Source organism: Citrus sinensis, chromosome 6 (genome assembly GCF_022201045.2).
Source record: "Citrus sinensis cultivar Valencia sweet orange chromosome 6, DVS_A1.0, whole genome shotgun sequence".
Classification (NCBI taxonomy): Eukaryota; Viridiplantae; Streptophyta; class Magnoliopsida; order Sapindales; family Rutaceae; genus Citrus; species Citrus sinensis.
In genome coordinates, this window is record NC_068561.1 from 25,786,493 (window position 1) to 25,807,197 (window position 20,705).

Here is a 20,705-nt window from a genome sequence, read left to right on the forward strand (position 1 = left end):
TTATCAATGTTCCTAGTGATAATTTTTGGTCCTCTATCTGTTACGTTATACGTGGAAAGTAAGATGCTTTCGTCGTCATCAATGTATTTTGTGTGTCATGTTATCAAGTCTGTTTCAATTGTGTGAGAAACGACTGTTTCTGATTCGGACACTACAAGCAAATGAATCAGGAAAATGCAATATCAAGTTATATACAGACATATAAAAGAACATGTAATTTGCTTAAACTATGGTACAATGTAGGTCAGTAAGTTTTCTTCTTTGTACCGTTCTTCATTCGATATAAGCCACAAACATTGGTGCATTATAATGGGCTTCGAAACTAAGTGAGTCCTTGTTTAAATCTCTCTGTAAGTTTGTTTAAATCTTTCTCTGTAAGTTCTGAAGCATCAATGCCCGTGTTTTGCCATCCGGTTTAAGGCCAATCTCACGCATTCTTGTGTACAGCTTCTTTGCTGATTCAAACTTGCCTCTTAAACACATTCCTTGAATAACAGCATTATAAAGAGATACATCTGGTGCAACCTGCAGCAGATCAAACATGTAGTATGAAGTTAAATTTACTGCGTCAGAAAAGCACATGATGTAACCATTAAACTTACCTCCATGTGAGATACACAAATGCTTATTCATAGCCTCATTTTATTGGGAAAAAAAAAAATTCAGTCCTTTGATTTAAATTCAATTTTTCTAATATCATTCTAAATAGCTCTCAGAGAATCTCAATAAATTTCTAACATCGATGATACTATGTGCACAAATGCTATGAGATTCATTCAAAATGTTGAATGATATGTATGAAAGGAGAACCTACTTCAAGAATTTCTTCCACTTCAGCCCAAAGAGATCCCCAAATGCAGCCTCTTATTAACGATAAATATGTTAACGTGTCTGGGGTGCATTTCCGGTGAACCATGTGTTCATAAACTTGCAATGCTATTTTTGGTTTCCTTGCAATCTCACAAGCATGAATTACAATATTATATGATGAAGTCGAAACTGGAAGTTCAGAAGTTTCCATCTGCCATAAGAGCTGCAGAGACTTTTCCCATAAACCCAATTTCTGACATGCCATTAAAGCAGTATTGTACAAATGCACATTTAATTCCGAGCTTTGTTCTGTTTTTATGCTCTCAAAGAGCTGAAGAGCATCAGCATGTTGATTTGCCTTGTACAAAGCAGTAAGCAGTCCGTTCCATGTGTACACATCTGGGGTATGACCCAAAATTTTTATTATACCGTGGACCTTAAATGCTAGCTTTACCTCACCTGCTTTTCCAAGAGAGTTAATCAACGCATTGCAAGAAATTAGATTTGGCTTAAGCCTACCATTCAACATATTCTCAAAGAGATTTAATGCCAAATCCCACTTCCCCTCCCTTGTGCATGAACCAATTACAGCCTGCGTTACATCATCCCCTGGCTCGAGTCCATTCTGGATCATCTCATTGTAGGCATCAAGAGCCAGTTCGTTCTGACTGCAACGAGCAAAAATGCAAACTAATAGAGAATAAGTAACTCGTGTTCCAATAAGACCATCTTCCTTCATACTCCTCCATAGTTTCTCAGTCTCAATCCAATTGTTTACTCTGCCGCAAACCGATATCATTGTGTTATACACAATTACATCAAAATCCTTCTTCTGTCTAGAATACCCTCCAAATCCTACAAACATATCAAGGGCCGAATCAAAACCCTGTGCATGTTCAACTGCTTTAAGGATTAAGCTATAACTATGGCCCATAGTTATCTCATTTGTCCTCATGAATTCAAAGACTCTCAGAGCATAGTCAAGAAGTCCATTCCTTATAAGGCATGAGAGAAGAGAATTACAAGCATGCACATTTGGTTGTAAACCAGAGCATTTCATAGACTCGTACAGCTCCAATGCACTTCTCACCTTGTTGGACCTACTAAGCATCAAAACTCTCCTTGACAATATCTCTTCATTTGCTTCCTCTAAGAACTGCACTCTTATTTCACTCCCAAAAGCCATCTTCCCAGAAACAGCCAAAGGTTGATTGCCACTTTTAACTTCAACATCTGAGCCTCCTTGCTGGACCACCACATTTCCCCAAGGAGGCAAATTACTTCCAACAAAATCCAAATCAAGAAATTCCTCTCTTCTTTCAATCAAATGGTTTTCTCTCACATCCTCGGAAGTAGTCACGGGCTCAATACTGGCAACGATGTTTGATGCAATAATTGAATTATGTAATCTCTGCGGACCCTTCATTCGTAAACAACCAAACGAAATACACCTCTTTGATTTTACAGTAGAACCATGAAGCATAACACAACCATATTTTCTACAACATATTGTATAACTAGAAGTACTTGGCCTACCATACAAGTTATTCTGGCAGCAAGCAAACCCACTCGATGCTATTATAACAGAAACTGAATTACTCAATACCTCCCCCATCATACTAACCCAGAGAAAGCACAATCAAGAAATGATAGAGAAATATATTCATTCAGCTCCAATTCAAGCTAGCTGAGCTAAGTGAGCAAAAGGAACCAACTTTTCAAAAACATAACATATGGGTTGTAAAAAGAACAGTTTTTGAAATTTCAAAAGCGTTGTAGGTCAAAAAACTCACGGTAAGTTGTAAACTTTGAGACTCTTTAACACTGCAAATGGATTTAATGCTTATGTGAAAGAGTGACTTTTGCTATCACAAGAAGATAGCACTTCTGGATGAAGCTCGTTACCTGAAAAGAGTCAGATATTTGCAATAAACTATAAAGTGAAAGCGAGAGCAAAGACTCTGCCGCTGGGGCGTGGGCTTTGTTTTCTTAGAAGCACTAAAGCTGAACGTCGTCGTTTTGACTCCGGAAGTTCTTGTCCGTCTTATTCGAGAAAACGAGAAACGCGTCTTTTTTAACCATCAGTGTTCCAACCCAATTTGCTTTTGCTGACAGAAGGTTCGATTTTTAAGTAGTGGGTAAGTTTCTTTCTCTTTTCAGTTAATGGGTATTGATAAAAAATTATATATATATATATCTAAACTAATGTTTAATGGCTCAAAATTGATCTTACATGAATTTTATCTTTTTAATGCTCCTTAGCAATTGGAGATTTTTATTTAGTTATTCCGTTTTGGAAAATAAAAATTGGCGGTGCCAGAGGAAGGGGAAGAAGAGGAACAAATGGAGAGAGTGAAAGAGGAGGAAGTCAAGGAAGGAGTAGCATCGATAGCATTATTGCCAAATGGGTCCATTTCTGGCCACTTTATCCAACTTCCTCGCTCTATCTGCTATGGCCTTCATGGCACTGGTACTTGCTTCTCTCTCTCTCAATTTTTATGTGTTCGTTTTGTGTGTATTTATCTTGATGTAGGTGCTTATGTTTGTGTTTAGCATTGTTCGGAATAGCTCTTGTATCCAGTTTTATTCTTTAGGAGCATGAAATTTGGTGTGATAATCATGCATGTGTAGCATGTAGTGCTTGTTAATGGGTTTGTTACTTCGTCTGGATTCTTAGATAGCAATTATTAGTTTTCTGTATTATGCTTATTGTTCCATCATATGGTTTACCAGTTGCATGATCAATATTATTTGATAATGTTGATATTATTTGATAATGTGGTTTTGGCAATGTGAACTTCTGCTGTATGTATGTATCTTTAGTTGATTTTGCTTGAATTGTAAATATTGCATAGTCTTCACAAACTGGTCATGCATAACACCAGAAACCAAGCAATGTGTTGGATAACTTTTTCAACATTTGAAACCTATGGAATGTCAAGTATCTGCTTATGAAATCATTTCATACACTTGTAGTGCATAACATTAGAAACCAAGCAAGGTTTAGGATTACTTTTTCAATGTTGGAAAGTTGTGGAATATCAAATATTTGTTTATGAAATCAATTTATTTGTTGATTTAGAGTTGGCTTGCGAAAGGGAGTGCAGCAGGGGAGAGGATTACCGGTTGATCAAGCTCACAATCATAGACTACAATGTAAATCGGCAACTTTTTCTTTACTTGATATTATCTTCAAAAAGTTTTAATTTGTTATAGTTTTTTGTCTAGTGAGTATTAAAGCTGTGCTTTCCACCATCAACGTTCTGTACTTCTTCTCTTCATGGCAGAAAAAGAAAGAACATGATGTTATAGTGGAGTGTAGAGGCCATGATGCTGCTCGGTTCAACAACATTAATCACGCTCATGGGTAAGCCATGTTGGAATACCTAGCTCCTGTTTTTTATGTCAATTTTTTTTCCTTTTTTTCTCACCAGCAATATCTTACCATCTTATTGTTTTGTATCTACCATTATCAGTTTGACTATCGGTTATCATTTTTTTTTTAATTTGAAAATCTAGTATACATTGAATATCGAAAAGAATGGCTGAATAAATCTAAGCTATAAACTTCACACATGAAATGGGTTGACCGAAATGACCTTGATTTGATGATATATTATGATCACTGTATAAATGTCAACTTTTTCCTACTTTCTTTTCCTTTTTTTTTAAGTATCATGTGACTGATTTTGTTTTTAATTAGCTTATTAATCACCAGTGGTTATTTCTACTGAAAAAAGTATTTTTGCTAACAAAAGCCTCATTTTACGACAGCTGGGAGAAAGATGTTTCTGGAATGGTTGAACAAGAGCAAGAGAAGAACAAGATTGCGGTTTCTTTTGAATGTGAAACACTGAAAGCTGAGAAAGTAGCGGAAGATCATATCAAACAGTACATGCCAAAATTAGCTGGTCTGGATGCAGTTGGTATGTATTAACCTTCTATACCTTCCTGAGGCTAGCGGGCTCTGGGCATTTATCAGTGCGAATGTGATTATCATATCAAATCAAGTAGTATAGTTTTATTTTCTTCCCAAGATGTGCTTTGTTGGAGTGATGCTGTCTTCCAGTGTTAACTGGCCCATATTTCCTTTTTACGTGCTTCTTTTTCTTTTAGTATGCAGCTTAAAATGTTGTTCAATCCCTGACTGAAGTTGGAAAATGTGCAGTTAACATTGGAAAGATGCGCATATCAGGATTGGACATTGAAGCAGAAGAGGATGTGTAAACATTTACAGCATGGAAAGCAGCTACTGTGTCCGGTTCATTGTATTCTCAGTTAGCAAATGGATTTTCTTGCTTACTTTTCATGTAATTGATGCTTTTGGGTCCTTTTACCACCGTATCTAACAAGACATCTAGATAATATCTGAAAAATGCATATCACGCAGGTTAGCGTAATGGTTCCGTGTCCAAAATATTTGCCTTAAATGTAATATTCCAAACTCAAATTCTTCAAAGCGAGTAGTAAAGCTTGGCTGAAATAGAAACGGAGCTCAAAAGCATAGATGATGCAAATCTTGGCACAAACTGGCAAGTGGTTACAACGAAGCAAAAAACGACTGCATCTGTGATAGCTACATTCCAGACCGACAAAAAAGCGTCATGGGCAGTGGTGCGCCACATTGCCACAGCAATATAGCAGCTTGGGCAAGGGTAATATGAACAAATGGTAGATCCAGACTACGAGGTATATGAGGCATATATTCAGGCCCTCGATGTCCACATTCCTGATCAGATGCAGGAGATGAGTTGAAAACGCAGAAGATAGGAAGAAGACTCCAGTGATGCGTTATGAGCCCAGCATCAAAGTTTAATAAGAGAAGAACACAAATGCACATACTTGAATCTGTTAACTCACCTCTTCCCTGCAACTTGATTACTGGTTACAAATTGGAATCCACATTCATTTAAACATATATAATTGATTACAGTTTCCTAACCTGGATTCAGATTTGTCGAGGATATTACTATTAGTTAAAACATCTTGTAAGGCAAATGATTACTGTAAACCAATTACCGTAAATAGTAAGTTGTATGAATTATTATTGCAGATCATCCAATACACATATGTAACTGTGACATCCACAAATGTACATGGTATTACATGGTTCACAAAACCTGTTCTAACGGATGTTTTGAAAAGAAATGATTACAACTTGAATTTAAACCTTCACTGCACATTAGGAAGTTGAGACCAGATGATTCAGATGGTTGGGTTCAGCTTCTGGACACGGAAGTTGGCTGAATAGCTATCGAAGTATCACTTTTCAAAATTTATCGGGGTCCAACTGGAGAGACTAAATACATGCCTGCTTGGTAAACAAAAAAAAAAGTAGTTTTGTCAGGCTAACAAACCTAATGAACGAACAAACTTACAGAAGCTATACCATTCGCATTATGCATGATTGTTACCCTAAAAGTAGGTACTGTCTACTTTTCAAGATGAAAAACAAAAAAAAGATCATTTCAAACTTGCAAATTGATTAATATCATTTTTTTCCACTAGTTTTTGAATTTTCCATGTGAAAATAAAGACTGCAGCTATAGTGGCCTAGAAAATGCAGCAGGAAAAAGAATTAACACTTACATTGTCATCTATCATATGTCAAAGCTAGCCCGAGAAAATGCTTATAGCTGGCATCATCAAGGATGCTTATTCTTCTCATTGCAACAAAATTCTAAGTGCTGTCAACAAGTCTTACAAATGCCTATTTGCACAGGTAAAATTTTACATGCAGGACCTAGTATAGAAATCACGTGTCCTGCCAAGAGTTGACAACGGCAAGCACTTGTAGATAAGGTTCAACTCGAAAGGTGCACCATTTCAAAGATTTTACCTTGACCAGCATGACCCAACCAAGATATCCACAACACCGAAAATCAGGTAATTTGAGTTGACCACGAATTTCAGCCCTTTTATGATTCCTACTTTTGTACTAGAATTTTCCAAAATATTTCACAAATCAAATCTCATCAAAAAATTAAATTGCATGACACAGAGATATAGATGAAATGGGAATTCTGAGGTACCTAGGATATTTCCCAACTATCATTCTGGCTCGGATACCTCCTCTGAATCAGATAAGGGTAAGAGGGAACAAATCCCAAGCATATGTCCATTGAGGCACACATAATACTCGATGCAATCTTCATAAGCACCCAACCTGCAGCTGGCACTCTGTGGTATCATTTTGGCTTGTAACATGCTCCACAACTTTGCTTTGCAATAAGGACATGCTTCTGTTGGATGAAGCTGGGCCCCTCTCTTAATCAGCATCTTCCGAACCTTTGACATTTGGAACGACTTGAAAACTCCACGGAAGAATCCCACATCTCCTTCCTCCCCTTGGTCAAGATGCTCACAAGGATCAGAGACATATAACACATCAGTTCTGCATTGTGGCAAAAGGAAGCTCTTTCCTGATGTCCTAGAGAACCTGGTTTTGTTCACAAAATGACCAGGGATCTGAATGCTATTGAACAGGCCACCCTTCTTACATCCTGAACAGTAAATAAGCAGCTTCCCTAGTGCCCTCCAGTTCCCATCCACACTGTGACTTCCACTAGATTGCAGATCAACCATCATCTTTGGGGCCCTTGTTCGGCAAAACTCCTTCCATAATACTCTCTTGGCTAGATCATCAAACCATTTGCATGTACAGGATAAAGCAGCAATAGTCTTAGGGTTCCAGTTCATGTGTTGAAATACTAGGAAAATCACATCTTCACTAAGATGTCCTTTTGTGCATTGACAGCTTGCTGAGTGTACGCAGCGGTACTGCTTGGTTAGAATCATTGTTTCCACTCTCCACCTAGCATGAGAAAAAGCAGTGATCTTAAATTCTAGATTTACATGCCAAAAGACTTATATCAATTGCCATGTATCGTATATCGGAAACAAACAAAGTACCACAAGATGATGAACTCGAACTCATGCAATAAACCACGCCAAGTAAGCAATGAACTTTAGATCAGAGACAAAGTGCTTGAATGAATTGAACAAAACTAAAGCCTAACCAAGAGAAGGGACTAAAAAAACAAAAAACAAAAAACAACATAAAGTCATGCAATGCAGCAAGTTAACTTCACTCCCGCGCATTGTAAAATGAAGAATAATGACTTCAAAATTTCAAAAATATTTGAATTCCCAGCTGAATGTCTTATTACTTACTTATTACCATCTATTACAGCCTTTTCAAAGAGCTTGTACCATTCTATATTAGGATTTTTGGTACAAAATTTAGATACTATAAACCAAAAGATAGGCAAATTATCTTAGATTATCAATGCATGTTACTCAATGCAAAAACCTCAGGTCCAAATACCCTTTACATGAAAACTCTGAAGAGTCCAGAAGAAACTCCGAAGAGTCAATTAAACCAAAGAGAACGCATTTCATATCTTCACTCAATACCACTAAATCAACAATTAGAAAAAAAATTAAAAAAAAAAAAAGCTTACAGCAACCTACCTTAAATCAAAATCAAACACAAAAAAGGCAGAGAAGCTGAAACTGAACTAGATCGTAATGAGCATGCAATCAAGACCAGAATTTTTCACCTCAGTTCATGAAGCTCCCCCTTTGCATGTCCTCAGAACCCAATAAAACTCGTCTCTGCACAAAATAAAATGAATCCAGATTAGGGTTCAACATGTGCTAAGTATCAAACCAAAAATTCCCTAAAACTAAGCCAACAAAAATGCGAGAAATTTAAAAGTTACATGCAAGGACGAGTTGGAAAATTATACAAATTTCAAAAGGGTAAATTGTCAAGAAAAAATTAGACTTACAGAGGAAGGAGGAGAGCAAATGCAGAGAAATGGCAGTGAAGAGAGAGAGGAAAGAAACTCTGGGCTTCAACATAGAAGGAAGAAAATACTAAATATTGAAGGACAGGGATAAAGTCACTCGTCTGTTTTCTATATTTGTAACTGACAAGTGGTTTCACGTCACGTTTGCATGGTGACACGTCGGTGATTATGTGGCGCCAGCAAAGACTGAGTGTGGGAACCACTGTTGGTATTTGTCAGTGAGATGATTGGCGGTCACTTTAGACAAATGACTGTGACATGCTTGGGTGTCACCCACCATTTTTCACTGTTGTTTGTTTTAAAATATATACATGCTTTGTGTGATTGCGTCCGGCCGTAATGCGAGGCCAATGCGGAAGTGCTTGCTGTACAGCCCACAGAGAGATTCTAAAACCCCACCTTTTTTTTCCATGTGTCATTATGTGAATTTTTTATTATATTGGTGAGATGTTGTTTTTGTGTGTGTGTCACCTGTTCATTGGCCATCTTCCTTTTCCCTTCGGTTTTAGCGTGCGTATCCTGCGATTTTAACTGTATATAGTACGTTACTACGGGTGAAATTCTGAACCAACAAAGGGTTGTTGCAGCTGTAGAATGCAACTAGAGGTGGCAAACATGCCCTAATCAACTTGTTGTCTAAACTGAACAAACAGGTTCGGTTCAGGATTTTTGGAACAGTGCAAGCCTGTGTATATCTTAAGTTTGATGTTGCTTTGTCTTTCTTTTCAGTGTTTGATTTCAATCCCGCTAGGCGCAAAAATGGTTGAATTTAAATGCACAGATATAATTGATCTAATCAAAGGGATTTAATCAAAACAGTCTCTAATACCATTTTAAATTAACATTCGATCCAAAAACTTAAGCTAAACTGTAAAGCCGTAAAGGTAAGAACACATCAGTTTTGAAGGATTGAACTTTTTTGACATCTTCACCACCAAGGATGGCCATGGTCATACGAAAAGATTGAAAAGACTCTTCTTAATCAAAGAAACAGACAACTCGGCGCTTGAAACGATCATGCAACAAGCAATAATATACAAAAATCAATCGTCAGCCATCATATTACAAGAGGAGAAAACTCAGCATATAGCAAACCAACAAGCAATTCATAGTCAGGAAGATTTTGTACTCCCCCCCCCCCCAAAAAGAAAAAAAGGAAAAGATGAGTATATTTGTTTTATTCACAAGACGTGAATCAAACGAATTCGAAGAGAAAATGAAACACGCCCTCCAGCAAATTGTATACGAAGCAAGTCAAAGTCAGTACTGAAACAACTCTACTTGTTTCAACTGAAGCAATTACACAACTGAAGTTCCATTAGCTCGTCAATTCAATTCTCCATGTACAACCTTATATTTATTCCTTTCCATTCTTCCTCAAAATAAAGAAACAAAGAACAGTTAATGAAGGTGTCTTCAAACTCTAGGTGAGGACATTTGCAGAAGGTTTGCTCTCTTGGAGGGAGATCACAGTTTCAAAAGCACCCACCAAGGCCTTAACCTTACTTTTCCGAGTTTCAACAAGTTTACTTGCTGTTTGTTCGATGACATTGTTAAACAGAACCTGGGAATCTTTCTTCCCCTGCACATCTTGATGCCTCAAAACAACTTTTTGTGAACGAGGTTTGGTGCTATTCATCTCATCATCAACTCCTCTCTTCTTGAAGCTTCTTCTACTGTCAGCTTTGAGATTTTGATTCTGACCCAGTACTCTTCCTCGCCTGAACTTAAGCCTCCTTGGACAATTGCTCTCAGACTGAATGTCAACAATCTTTCCCCTCCTAAAATGCAATTTCATTGCTTCAGAATCCTTGTCCTCAGAATGAACCATCCCATACTTTTTAGGTTTACCCTGGTGTTCGCCACCCAAACTTTCTTCTCCATCCACGCTCATGCTTTCTTCATATTCAGATTCAGAAAGATAGTCATCTTCTGCTTCGGTCTCCGTATACTCAGACTGTTCTTTATCTTCTTCATTCTGTAACAATGATGATGGAGATGTTGGGATGCATTTGGGTAACAAGGATGAAGGAGATGGAGATAATTCAGTAGCACAACTTGCACTGTGATCAGATTCTAAGGATTTGTTCTCAGTTTCCATCTTGATGACATACAGAGTCTTTTCATGAACCAAATCATTATTGTTGGCCTGCTTCAGCTCATTCTTAGATTGCTCAGTTTCAGCATTTTTGACCTTGCCCTGGTTCTTCAGAGGAGACACAACTTTCACACTCTTGTGCTTTCTTGAATTTAGGCTTGCAATTCTACAGATAGAAGGTTTAGGAGACAATGATACCCTTGGGGATGCTAATGGAAGTCTTGGGGAGGCTGGGGCTTTCTTTACAGCTATGTTAGAAGAATTAGGAGAAAATGATGCCTTTGGGGATGGCAATGAAAGTCTAAGGGAAGTTAGTGGTTTCTTTACAGCTACTTTAGGCTGCCCCATCTTCTTTCCACTGTTGATGTCACTGTTTCTTCCACCACTTAAACCTCCTAAATGATCAGGCAAAGACAATGGCCTCTTTACCGGAGATTTCAGCTTCATAGAAGAGGCATTTGTTTCTTTAGATTTTGATGAAACAGTTCTTGAGGATACATTAACCTTCTCAGAAGATGATGACACTTCCTGCCTATTGAATTTAGGGGATTCAGATAAACGGGTTTTTGGTCTGGGAGAAGTTCTGAGGATGGCTGCTGCTGTCTTCTTCATCCCAGAATCGACTTCACTGTTAACGGGATTTTGGCCACCTGATGTTGCAGTAACATTTTGAACATATGGTGATTTTGTAGATACTTCCCGCTTGATGATCTCGGCCTCAGATAAACGGGTTTTTGGTCTGAGAGAAGTTCTGAGGTTGGCTGCTGCCGTCTTCTTCATCCCAGAATGGACTTCACTGTTAACGGGATTTTGGCCACCTGATGTTGCATTAACATTTTGAACATATGGTGATTTTGTAGATACTTCCCGCTTGATGATCTCAGCCTCAGATAAACGGGTTTTTGGTCTGAGAGAAGTTCTGAGGTTGGCTGCTGCTGTCTTCTTCATCCCGGAATGGCCTTCACTGTTAACGGGATTTTGGCCACCTGATGTTGCAGTAACATTTTGAACATATGGCGATTTTGTAGATACTTCCTGCTTGATGATCTCGGCCTCAGGGATATCTAACGAACTTTTCAAGAAGGGAGAAGGATCAGACTTTACCACAGATGTCTTCTTCCTCTCAGGCACTGTCACAGTCACAGTTGGACTTTGGCTGTCAGGCGCTGGTTTTATGATCCTTTTCTGAATAGGACGCCTTTCCTTGGCTTCAGATGCATGTTTTCTCCCATATTTACAGAAATCGTGACAAGAACCAGTGGAGGCTCTGAGATAACGAGGAAGAACTTTTTCTCCACTGTTTGAAAAACTTGCTTTTCCCATAGAGTTTCTTCTTGAATTTCCTTCGTTGGGCTTGGTTATTTCCGGAGTCATCGGTAAATCACCACTCTCCTCAGCCATCAACTAGGTGCAAACCCGAAAATTAATAGAAATATTTTATGAAGGTCAATTTGAGTAGATTTACATGTACGCAAGATATCAAGTAAAAATCCGCAAAATTAAGGCCCCATTTGGGACTGCTGAGGGAGCGCAGCAGTCCCAAACGGGACTTAAGTAGACAGCAATATAAAAGTACTGGGAAGAGAACTCACCGATATCTAAATAAACAATATTGTGAATGAAGAACGGCTTGGAACTAGAACAAAGTCTCGAGGAACTTCAACCTAAAATATGAAAAAATAAATAAATAAGTAAGCATTACATATACCTTAAAAATCAATAGCAAACTCTGCTTGTGATTGGATTTTATACCATGTAAAACTAAAGAACAATCATAAGTTTTCGGCAAGATTGGAAACCGAGAAGAAATAGAAACTTCTGGAGAGAGTACAATCAATTCTTACTATCTTTCCAGGGCCCATGGACAAGGAACAGTAAAGAAATATAAAAAGCTCTTGAACTGCTTGCTTTCATTAGATTTGGCAACACTAACGGAGAAAACCAAACACCTCCACAACAAACAACAATGAAGAGAATTTTTCAAAAGTGTTTTTGCAGGGCTTAAAAGGTAAAGGGCAATAGCATTCAGCATTTGGCAGTCTTCATTTCTGTGCAAGAAGAAATCTATGCAGATAGTTCTCATTAATGTCTTGCTGAAAAATCCACAACTAACAAGAACCAACCAAAATTTCACCTAGAATAGCAATTTTATTCATTTCAACCATATGAAGGAATTATACATTTGAACCTCTAAACCCCTGCAGAGCAACAAATTGAACAAACAAGTTTCACTGTTTAATGAAAAAGATGAAAGCACAAACTTTTACGATCACTGTAAAGCAATGCTGTAGCAAATCATGATAAGAGGGAAAAGAACATAAAATAGATTGCATTGAGAAAAGCATAATAGAAGCAATCAAAAACAATCAATTTACCACCAAAAAAAAAAAACAAAAGAAAAAAACCAAAAGCACCATTGCACCAATTAAAGAAAGCAATATCACAACCATAACATCTCATATATGCAACAAGTATTAACCTTTATTGAAGACCAAAAAAAAAAGAGTGGGAAAAAAAAACGTTTACACTCCTAAATCTATCAACCAGCAGCATCTTATTGCTATCAAAGAGAAGCCCATCGAAAAAAGAAATTGCATAAATAAACAAACAGAAATATCGAGAACAAGCGTGATAGGAAAACAACCATAATCAAGTAAAAGTTAAACGCACCAACAAAACGACATAAAAAAAGAGCTCATCTGCAACTCCAAAAGGCATCGCCAAAATCACATTTTGAAGATAACCCATTTGGCGAAAGAAATCAAAAGCCGAAACTCACATGGCTTTTTGAGCCAAAAAGGGGTTTATAAAAGAGAAAGTGAAGCATTACCTTTGTCCTTTGCTTTTGCCCTGTTGCTGGCTTGCTTCTGCTTACCCAGAAAGCTAAGAAAAGAGGAATTTATTATTATTATTATTATTATAATAATATAGTGATTGAATGCTGTTTTGGGGTTGTAGTTTTGTTTGTGTGAGTTAATTGCTTGAGAGATCGTGCAAGCAACTGTTGTTTTGTTGCTGTTTGTGAAGTTTTGTTTCTGGAGTGGTGGTGGGGGCTCCTTGCTATTGCTAGCGGCTGCCGCGTTTGTTGCTGCTGAGTGCTGACTTTGTAATTTGTATTCAGACAGACAGACTTGAGAGAAACCAAACCAAACCAAATTTATATTATATCATGCTTTGCGTTGTGCGACAAATAATCCCACTAAAACTTCGACTCTTATTTTTAATTTATATCTAAAACAAAAATATAAAATTATGCTATCTTAAAATTAATTAATTAATTAATTTAGTGGGTGCTGCTTATATTATAATTATAGCCAATGGTATCAGTGCATCCGTCTGGTAAATTTATGTTTAGTACTCCAGTTAGTATTTGATTTTGTGAATAAAATAAATAAATAAATAAATAATTGGGAAATCAAAAACACGTCATCTTGACTTGAGTTTGATTAAAAATAATAATTAAACTCAGGCAAAATGACGTCATTTTAGATTTATCCTTATAATTTTTTATTATATGGTTGTTCTCTTAAAATGTAAAGATATCCCGTGCATTGATATTGACAGATTTTATGTCCATATTAATAATAATAATAATAATAGATTTTCCGAAGCAAGCGACAGATGTTGGACAACGCGTGTCCATCCTCTTAACATATTGTTTTTTTTATTCTTTTTATATTTTAGATTTGGTTCGGTCGAGTCGGTCGTGTTATTTGTTAATTATAATGTTTACTTTTTTTAATGGTTGATATCCAACAACTTATTTTTAATCATACAGTTTCAGAATTTCAGATTCTTTATTTCTAAGCCTTCGTCTCATTTGTTTATTACTTTCCGTTAAAGATATTAATCTTCATTGGCTATGTACATCTCATCAATTTTCCAATCAAACCAAACACTTTTTCTTTTTTTTTCTTTTTTTCTTTTTTTTTATGGGTATTGGGGCGTGGATGAAAAATTTTAGTCTTCTTAATAAAAACAAGAGTAAGGGGCTATTTATTTTTTTGACTGAATGACTTAATTGATTTAATTTTAATCAATTAACTCATAAAGTTTTTTTTTTCAACTTAATAAAAATTTTCAATCATTAAATTATTAAGTTAATTTTTTTTAACTTTTTTCTTAACCTAAAAAGTCTGAATGATATCATTAAAATATATTTTTTAAAATATCCATGTCTAATTAATTAATTTTTATCATTATCTAAATAAGATTTAATAATTAGTATTATTACACATCTCTATATAAATTTTTTAAGTTAAAAAAAAACTTAACATTTATTTTTAGCTATTCAGAAAAAAAAATAAACATATCATTTAAATTTAAACATTTAGCTCTATTAAAAATTTAGACTAATTCAAATATATTCAAATTGCAGACCAAAAAAGACAAATGCGGCCTAAGTTTAAGATTTTACAAAAATTTAAGAAGTATTTTAAAAATTATCATTTTACGAGAGGATGAAATCGAAATTAATCTAAAGAAATACGGTACTACGTGTTACTTTCATGTTGTTATTCTGATTTCTTTTTTTTTTATACATACATATTCGTCTAATTCATTTTTTTAAAGAATAAAAATTTTCGTTAGATGAATTATACGTTAGAAATAAATAATTGTCTTAAGACATAAGGTATACTAAAACGTAATATTAAAAGACTAAATAGAGCCACCCCACGTTTCTTTGAATTAGACTAGAAAAACGACATTGAAAATAAAAATGAAAAAAGCGAGATAGATCCAAATTCTCTAGAACATGCCAACTAGGTGCAATCGAATTTATGTCAACGGAACGTGCCAACTTCTCTCTGTTGAATTTTTATTTTTTGTTATTATTAATATACAAATTTATTTTGTACAAATTCATGTGTCATGATAAAATTAATTGAATTAAATATCACTTAGCTCACATGTTTTGTTTTTATTATTTTATATTTTTATTCAACCAATGAATTAATGCTACGTTAGTTTGTACAAAATAAATTTATACAAAAATTTGTGACTCTATCATCACTCTTTCTAAATTCATCTTCTCTAGTAAATATTTAAGTGTTAAAAGTGAGATAGATCTAGCTCGCCTGTATTTCGAGCCAAATTGCTGGATTTAAACCATGAGTTAATCTCTAATGGTAATCTAAATTTCAAAGAAAAAAACAAAATATTTGATTCTTCATTTATTAATTCTTTTGGGTATATTTATTTTGTCGTGCTTTGGCTACAATTTTAACACAAACTCTTAGACATGCTCATTGGAGCGGAGCCTCTATTCCTGCCTGTGGAAGCAAACGTGGAAAGGACTTTCTGAATGAAGTGCTTGGCAATTCGGCATGGGATCATCTCACAAACTTAAAGGAGGAGGAGAACGAATGGCCTTTTCCGAGAGAAAGCTAAAAGCCTGTGCATCTTTCTGGCCGTGGGGAAAAAGTTTTTGGCAAGTGATCTTTAATCATTTCTCAAAATATGCTTTTGACATGACAGAGTTATGGCCACACTGCAACGCAAATAATTAAACAAAGAAAGAAAATGACAATTGAGTAATAGTTTCAATCTCCTTGGATTCTCTAGTTTCCATCGTGACCCATGCCCAGTGTCTAGCATTTTCTTTTCAATGATTTAATTAGAGCTCTATTAATATTTATAATTAAAAATCAATCAGAATTTATTTTAATAATTTTATTAATTTAATACTAAAGTGATATCTAGTTTACTCCGAATAATGAAGAGACAAATATATTTTTACTCAAGTTTATTGAGAGGAGAATCAATTGGGACTTAAACTCACCTTGAGTGCATGAGTTGTAAAAGGTTACGAGCCCATTGGATGTTAATGTTGTCACCTGATGTTTGCATGTTTGGTTCATTTAAATTTTCAACACAGAGTATATAAAGTCGTGTCACGCGTGCAACAGATACAGGAGTATACATGTGTGAGAAGAATGTAAATAAACCAATAATTACAAAATCAAAATGGTTGGTGGCTTTGGTTGAGGAAGCTGACCATCCAACCACGAATTAGGTGAACCAAAAAGCTTTAATTCCATTTTGAGTTTACTATTACAGTATTCTCTTTCTTTCTTCAAAGGCCCTTCACTTCTTTGGATTTTCTGTACAAATTCCATTCTTTGCTAAACACCAAGTCACCAACCAAGACAGAAGAGGAAAATCAAAGTTTATTACTTATTATTATTTTTAACGCCTTGCCTTTAAAATCTTTTTTCCGCTTCTTACTTTAAACACAGCACATTATTTTCAAACCACTTAAATTTTGAGGTTGTGACACCATAGTTATTCTAACCTAACTTTTTAAGTTTCAACGACCTTTAATAAATAGCCAAAGAACCAAATTGTGAAGCCTAGACTTTAATGTGATGGTAGATTTTCTTTTAAATATTTGATAATAGATCTCCTTGTTCTAGTCATGCCATTTTTAATTTTAAAGGGTCTGTCACACTTCTCATTGTAATATCAATCAAATGTAATATTTAATATTTCCATCTTTTAGTTTTTTTTTTTATAAAAAAAAAAACTTTATCTCGAGCCAAAAAGTGCAGTTATCAAATTGATGATGTTTCTACTTCAAGAAAAATATTCTGTTTGACTATGAACATACAAGTATTTAAGGGGAACCCAAAAAATATAAATATATACATGATTCTTCCTATTTGCATTTTTTTGATAATTTAAATTTGAAAACATTACGACACTACCAGTGGCCTTACTTCCCTTTCTTCAAATGTGAATATACAGAACAATGATAAAAAGAGAAGAAAAATTCCATTATATCCTAGACAAGTATGTGTTTGTGAGTATTTACGCTGAAAAACTGATCATCGTTTCTGGCCTGAGACAGTTTTCTTGACAGCACCAACTGAGACTAAAAACTCATCAAGGGATGATAATGTCTTCATGTCATCTGGAGGGAAATAACTAGCTGCTTTTCCCATGAGTGATGTGAAGAGAAGGGAGAGTGAAGGTCGAGTAACGTAGCGTTCACCCAGAAGGTCATCGAGAAATGCAAATGCAGCTAAGAAATCAGACCTGCTTGCATTTATCGGAGCTGCAAAATGAGCTGGGATTATTCTCCTGAACCTCCAGTCGCATACAATACGATCAATCCAATCCCTGACCTATAGTTTTAAGAATCAAGTGAGGTGTTAAACTATTTGGATTTAAATATACGTGCAAGGTGAAACAGTAGGTGTCTTTACCTTCTCAGGGACTTTGCTGAAAACCAGTGTCTTAACAATAGGTGAAACAATCAGCTTCTGTGACATCTGAGCAAAGCTAGCATTAGGTTCCAACAGATTGGAAGGACCAAGGAACAAGATTTGGAGAACCATTCTTTCCCACCCTTCAACAAGAAATTAGTCTGATTTAGTTTCTTTGTCATAAAATACTTACTGATGTTTTAAGTTGCATCAGCATTGAACTGGTATATGACTTGAAATGGAATGGAGAACCAACCTTTCTGTTGATTCATCGGGTTGTCAACTACAGGCTCCTGAGGAACCTCCTTGCCTTTACTAAGAATTTTCACTGCCAGACCATTCTTTGCGGATGCTAACAATGACTCTTTGCTAATGCATTCGGGTGGCTTTCTTGGGACAAAGATGACAGCATCAGTAACGAGTAGTGTTCTTGAAGGTTTATGATAGAAAGCAACCTCCACATAAGGTCCAATCCCTGAAATAAATCACAAGCAAATAAGTACACTATGATGCAGTGTATTGAAGTTTGAGGCAGGGGAAAATGCAGTTCTTACCAACTTCTGGTGAGCTTAAAACCTTTTGTTCAATCTCATCAGCCCACGGGGTTGATAAATCCTCATCTATCAAGGTTTTGGCGCGGAAAATCCCAAAAAAGGCCAGCGGCAAGTTCAAGGGCCAACTCCATTGCCTAGGTGCAACCCATATCTGAGCCCGCGGGAACTTTCTCGAAAAGGGGCCAACAAAAATTTTGTGCTCATAAGCAAATGTTGGCAGGATGATATACTCTACTGGAGCTGCAAGCTCCTTCACAAGCTGGAAAATTTTGAGAAGTCACTAGTTAAATTAGGCATCCCAAGAATATTACAGCATGACAGCTGAAAAAGATTTTCTTTTTGTTCAACTTTGAAAACCTGGTTTTTAGACAAAAAACAAGCTAATAAATCTCACATGACCTAAGATTACAAATGCTATCAAATTTTCTTTCTAGTGTTCAGGGTGGCACAATGAGATAGAACCTGAATACACTCCTTAGTTGGAGCAATGGGTGCATGGACCCATAATCCTCCAGATTTGAGTTTGATGACTGTCATTCGGATGTTAGTGGAGACGCTGCTGAATCCTAATGCTTGCTCTTGTTCAAATAGCCATATCCGGCCTTTTACAACCTAAAGTAGAAACCAAAGTCAAGATTTTTAGTATAAGACAAGCAGAACTGAGGCTACAATGTACATCAACAAATGATCATTATCTATCCAAATGCATGAAACAATTTGCTACATCTGTACAATAGAATCCTTTTATATCAAACTAAGAATCAACTTCAGCAAGCTGCTTGGCATCTTTATGATCAAAGGATCTGTACATCACAAAGGTCAATGATTTGTTGTCTCCTTCCAAGACTCCTCAACTATCAAGCAAATCTTCACAAGTCAAAAGTGTAGCAACAACAGGCAAATTGACTGTTAGAGCAACTCCATGGCTTTGTCCTAAGTCCAAGTATAGAAACAAAGAAGCAAATTGACTACTAAAGAAACCTCTAGACCCAAAATCTTAACTCATAGGTAAGAGTTTCAGCACAAATATTAAATACAAGACTCAATTGGCCTCTAAAGTAAAACGTGGATTCGGACGAGATCCCGAAAGTCAACCAAAATATTAAAATAATTGAAATAGTGTTTATACGTAGAAGAAATCGAACATGAGACATGAAACTTAGCTCTAGTAGTAGTATTATGTTCGACAAACAGGTAGACCAATAAGAAGCTTAATTGGGAGGTAAGAGTCTCATCATTGACATTGATACGAGAATATGTATTTTCACATATTTATTAATTCTTAGAACATTTGTTTTCACTTAATTCATGAACCCACATCAAATCTAATGACCATTAAAATCTGATTAAAGCCAAAGCGGGAGATAAAGAAGCAAACCTCAGTTCTAATAGTGCGCCTATTGAGAAAAGGGCCTAGAGGGAAAGGAAACCCAGTAAAGTTAAGATAAAACCTGCCACTGTCACTTTTACTGCTTCTTGTTATATCACCAGCAGCTGCAGAAGAAGCAACAACCAAAGTGCTTATATCTCTCTTTCTGCTTCTGCTTTTCAGCTGAAAAGAGAAACCATTTAAGGTCCCACCGAAGAAACCTGAACTTGAGTCTCTAATGGCAATTAGGTTCTGTAGAATTGTTGGGTTTGGAGAAGAAACAGCAATGGCTGCTGCCATTTTTGGTAACTTTGCTATTTGTGTATCGTTTGCTAACGACTAGAGAGTTGAGTTTAGTTTGCAGCGTGGTTGTAACGTTAACAGCACACAAACGTTGAATCTCCAGGCTGTGATTCTTACACGTGGAGGCTTATGTTAGATTCATAGATGGATTGTCCTAGGTGGATTGTTTGAGGAATTTTTATTTATTGTGGATGACAAGAAACAATTAAGAAAAAAGATGGAAAATTTGGATTAGTCGAAGAGAATTGGAGTAATGACTATTGAGCATTATTGATTCTATATTTATGAGGCTACTCTAGAAATTAGGGGCCACTTACAGGAAAAGTCCACTGCACTTCTAATTTACCAGTCATTTGCACAATAAAATATTGATATGTAGAGTTTTCATTGTAATCACTTTTTCAATGACTGATGGTCGAAACATTCATTTGCCACGCTAATGCTGCAGTAAGAAATATAAATAACGAATATCGGTAAACGGACAATCTGCAGCCTGGTGATCCGCCCACCACACAGATCACAGAGGGAGAAAAAAACCAAAAAGAAAAA

General features: G+C 36.1%; 5 protein-coding genes across 12 annotated transcripts; 1 reads left to right on the plus strand and 4 right to left on the minus strand.

Moving 5' to 3' along the window:
- Window positions 1-159: 159 nt before the first annotated feature.
- LOC102618823 (pentatricopeptide repeat-containing protein At3g29290) lies at window positions 160-2,428 on the minus strand. Its single transcript, XM_006482637.4, has 2 exons — window positions 815-2,428; window positions 160-525 (listed from the first exon to the last, which is right to left on the minus strand). Exons 1-2 carry the CDS (start codon window positions 2,426-2,428, stop codon window positions 361-363), a joined length of 1,779 nt encoding a protein of 592 aa, XP_006482700.1. The 3' UTR covers window positions 160-360.
- Window positions 2,429-3,011: 583 nt separating this feature from the next.
- LOC102617977 (uncharacterized) lies at window positions 3,012-5,210 on the plus strand. Its single transcript, XM_025099718.2, has 5 exons — window positions 3,012-3,280; window positions 3,893-3,966; window positions 4,098-4,177; window positions 4,585-4,736; window positions 4,979-5,210. The coding sequence occupies exons 1-5, from the start codon at window positions 3,154-3,156 to the stop codon at window positions 5,035-5,037; spliced, it is 492 nt and encodes a 163-aa protein (XP_024955486.2). The 5' UTR covers window positions 3,012-3,153; the 3' UTR covers window positions 5,038-5,210.
- Window positions 5,211-5,825: 615 nt separating this feature from the next.
- LOC102616905 (EID1-like F-box protein 2) lies at window positions 5,826-8,707 on the minus strand. 4 transcript variants are annotated; one of them, XR_003065894.1, is made up of 5 exons: window positions 8,604-8,707; window positions 8,373-8,427; window positions 6,843-7,624; window positions 6,650-6,748; window positions 5,826-6,121 (listed from the first exon to the last, which is right to left on the minus strand). XR_003065894.1 is itself a non-coding variant. In XM_006482628.4 (4 exons), exon 3 carries the CDS (start codon window positions 7,606-7,608, stop codon window positions 6,862-6,864), a length of 747 nt encoding a protein of 248 aa, XP_006482691.1. In that variant the 5' UTR covers window positions 7,609-7,624; window positions 8,373-8,427; window positions 8,604-8,707; the 3' UTR covers window positions 5,826-6,121; window positions 6,843-6,861. The 4 variants fall into 4 exon arrangements, 2 of the variants coding, with proteins under 2 accessions (XP_006482691.1, XP_015387113.1); XR_003065893.1 differs by having other exon boundaries at window positions 6,400-6,748; XM_006482628.4 differs by lacking the exon at window positions 6,650-6,748.
- Window positions 8,708-9,837: 1,130 nt separating this feature from the next.
- Window positions 9,838-13,857, minus strand: LOC102619126 (uncharacterized). 5 transcript variants are annotated; one of them, XM_052443481.1, is made up of 4 exons: window positions 13,553-13,857; window positions 12,315-12,386; window positions 11,541-12,126; window positions 9,838-11,372 (listed from the first exon to the last, which is right to left on the minus strand). In XM_052443481.1, the coding sequence occupies exons 3-4, from the start codon at window positions 12,121-12,123 to the stop codon at window positions 10,048-10,050; spliced, it is 1,908 nt and encodes a 635-aa protein (XP_052299441.1). In that variant the 5' UTR covers window positions 12,124-12,126; window positions 12,315-12,386; window positions 13,553-13,857; the 3' UTR covers window positions 9,838-10,047. The 5 variants fall into 5 exon arrangements, with proteins under 5 accessions (XP_052299441.1, XP_052299442.1, XP_052299440.1 ...); XM_052443482.1 differs by having other exon boundaries at window positions 11,709-12,126; window positions 13,553-13,855; XM_052443480.1 differs by having other exon boundaries at window positions 9,838-11,540; window positions 11,709-12,126; window positions 13,553-13,855.
- Window positions 13,858-17,335: 3,478 nt separating this feature from the next.
- Window positions 17,336-20,291, minus strand: LOC102619721 (uncharacterized). The gene is made up of 6 exons (XM_006482640.4): window positions 19,863-20,291; window positions 18,947-19,096; window positions 18,485-18,743; window positions 18,187-18,405; window positions 17,931-18,073; window positions 17,336-17,849 (listed from the first exon to the last, which is right to left on the minus strand). Exons 1-6 carry the CDS (start codon window positions 20,151-20,153, stop codon window positions 17,550-17,552), a joined length of 1,362 nt encoding a protein of 453 aa, XP_006482703.1. The 5' UTR covers window positions 20,154-20,291; the 3' UTR covers window positions 17,336-17,549.
- Between the last annotated feature and the right edge of the window lie 414 nt (window positions 20,292-20,705).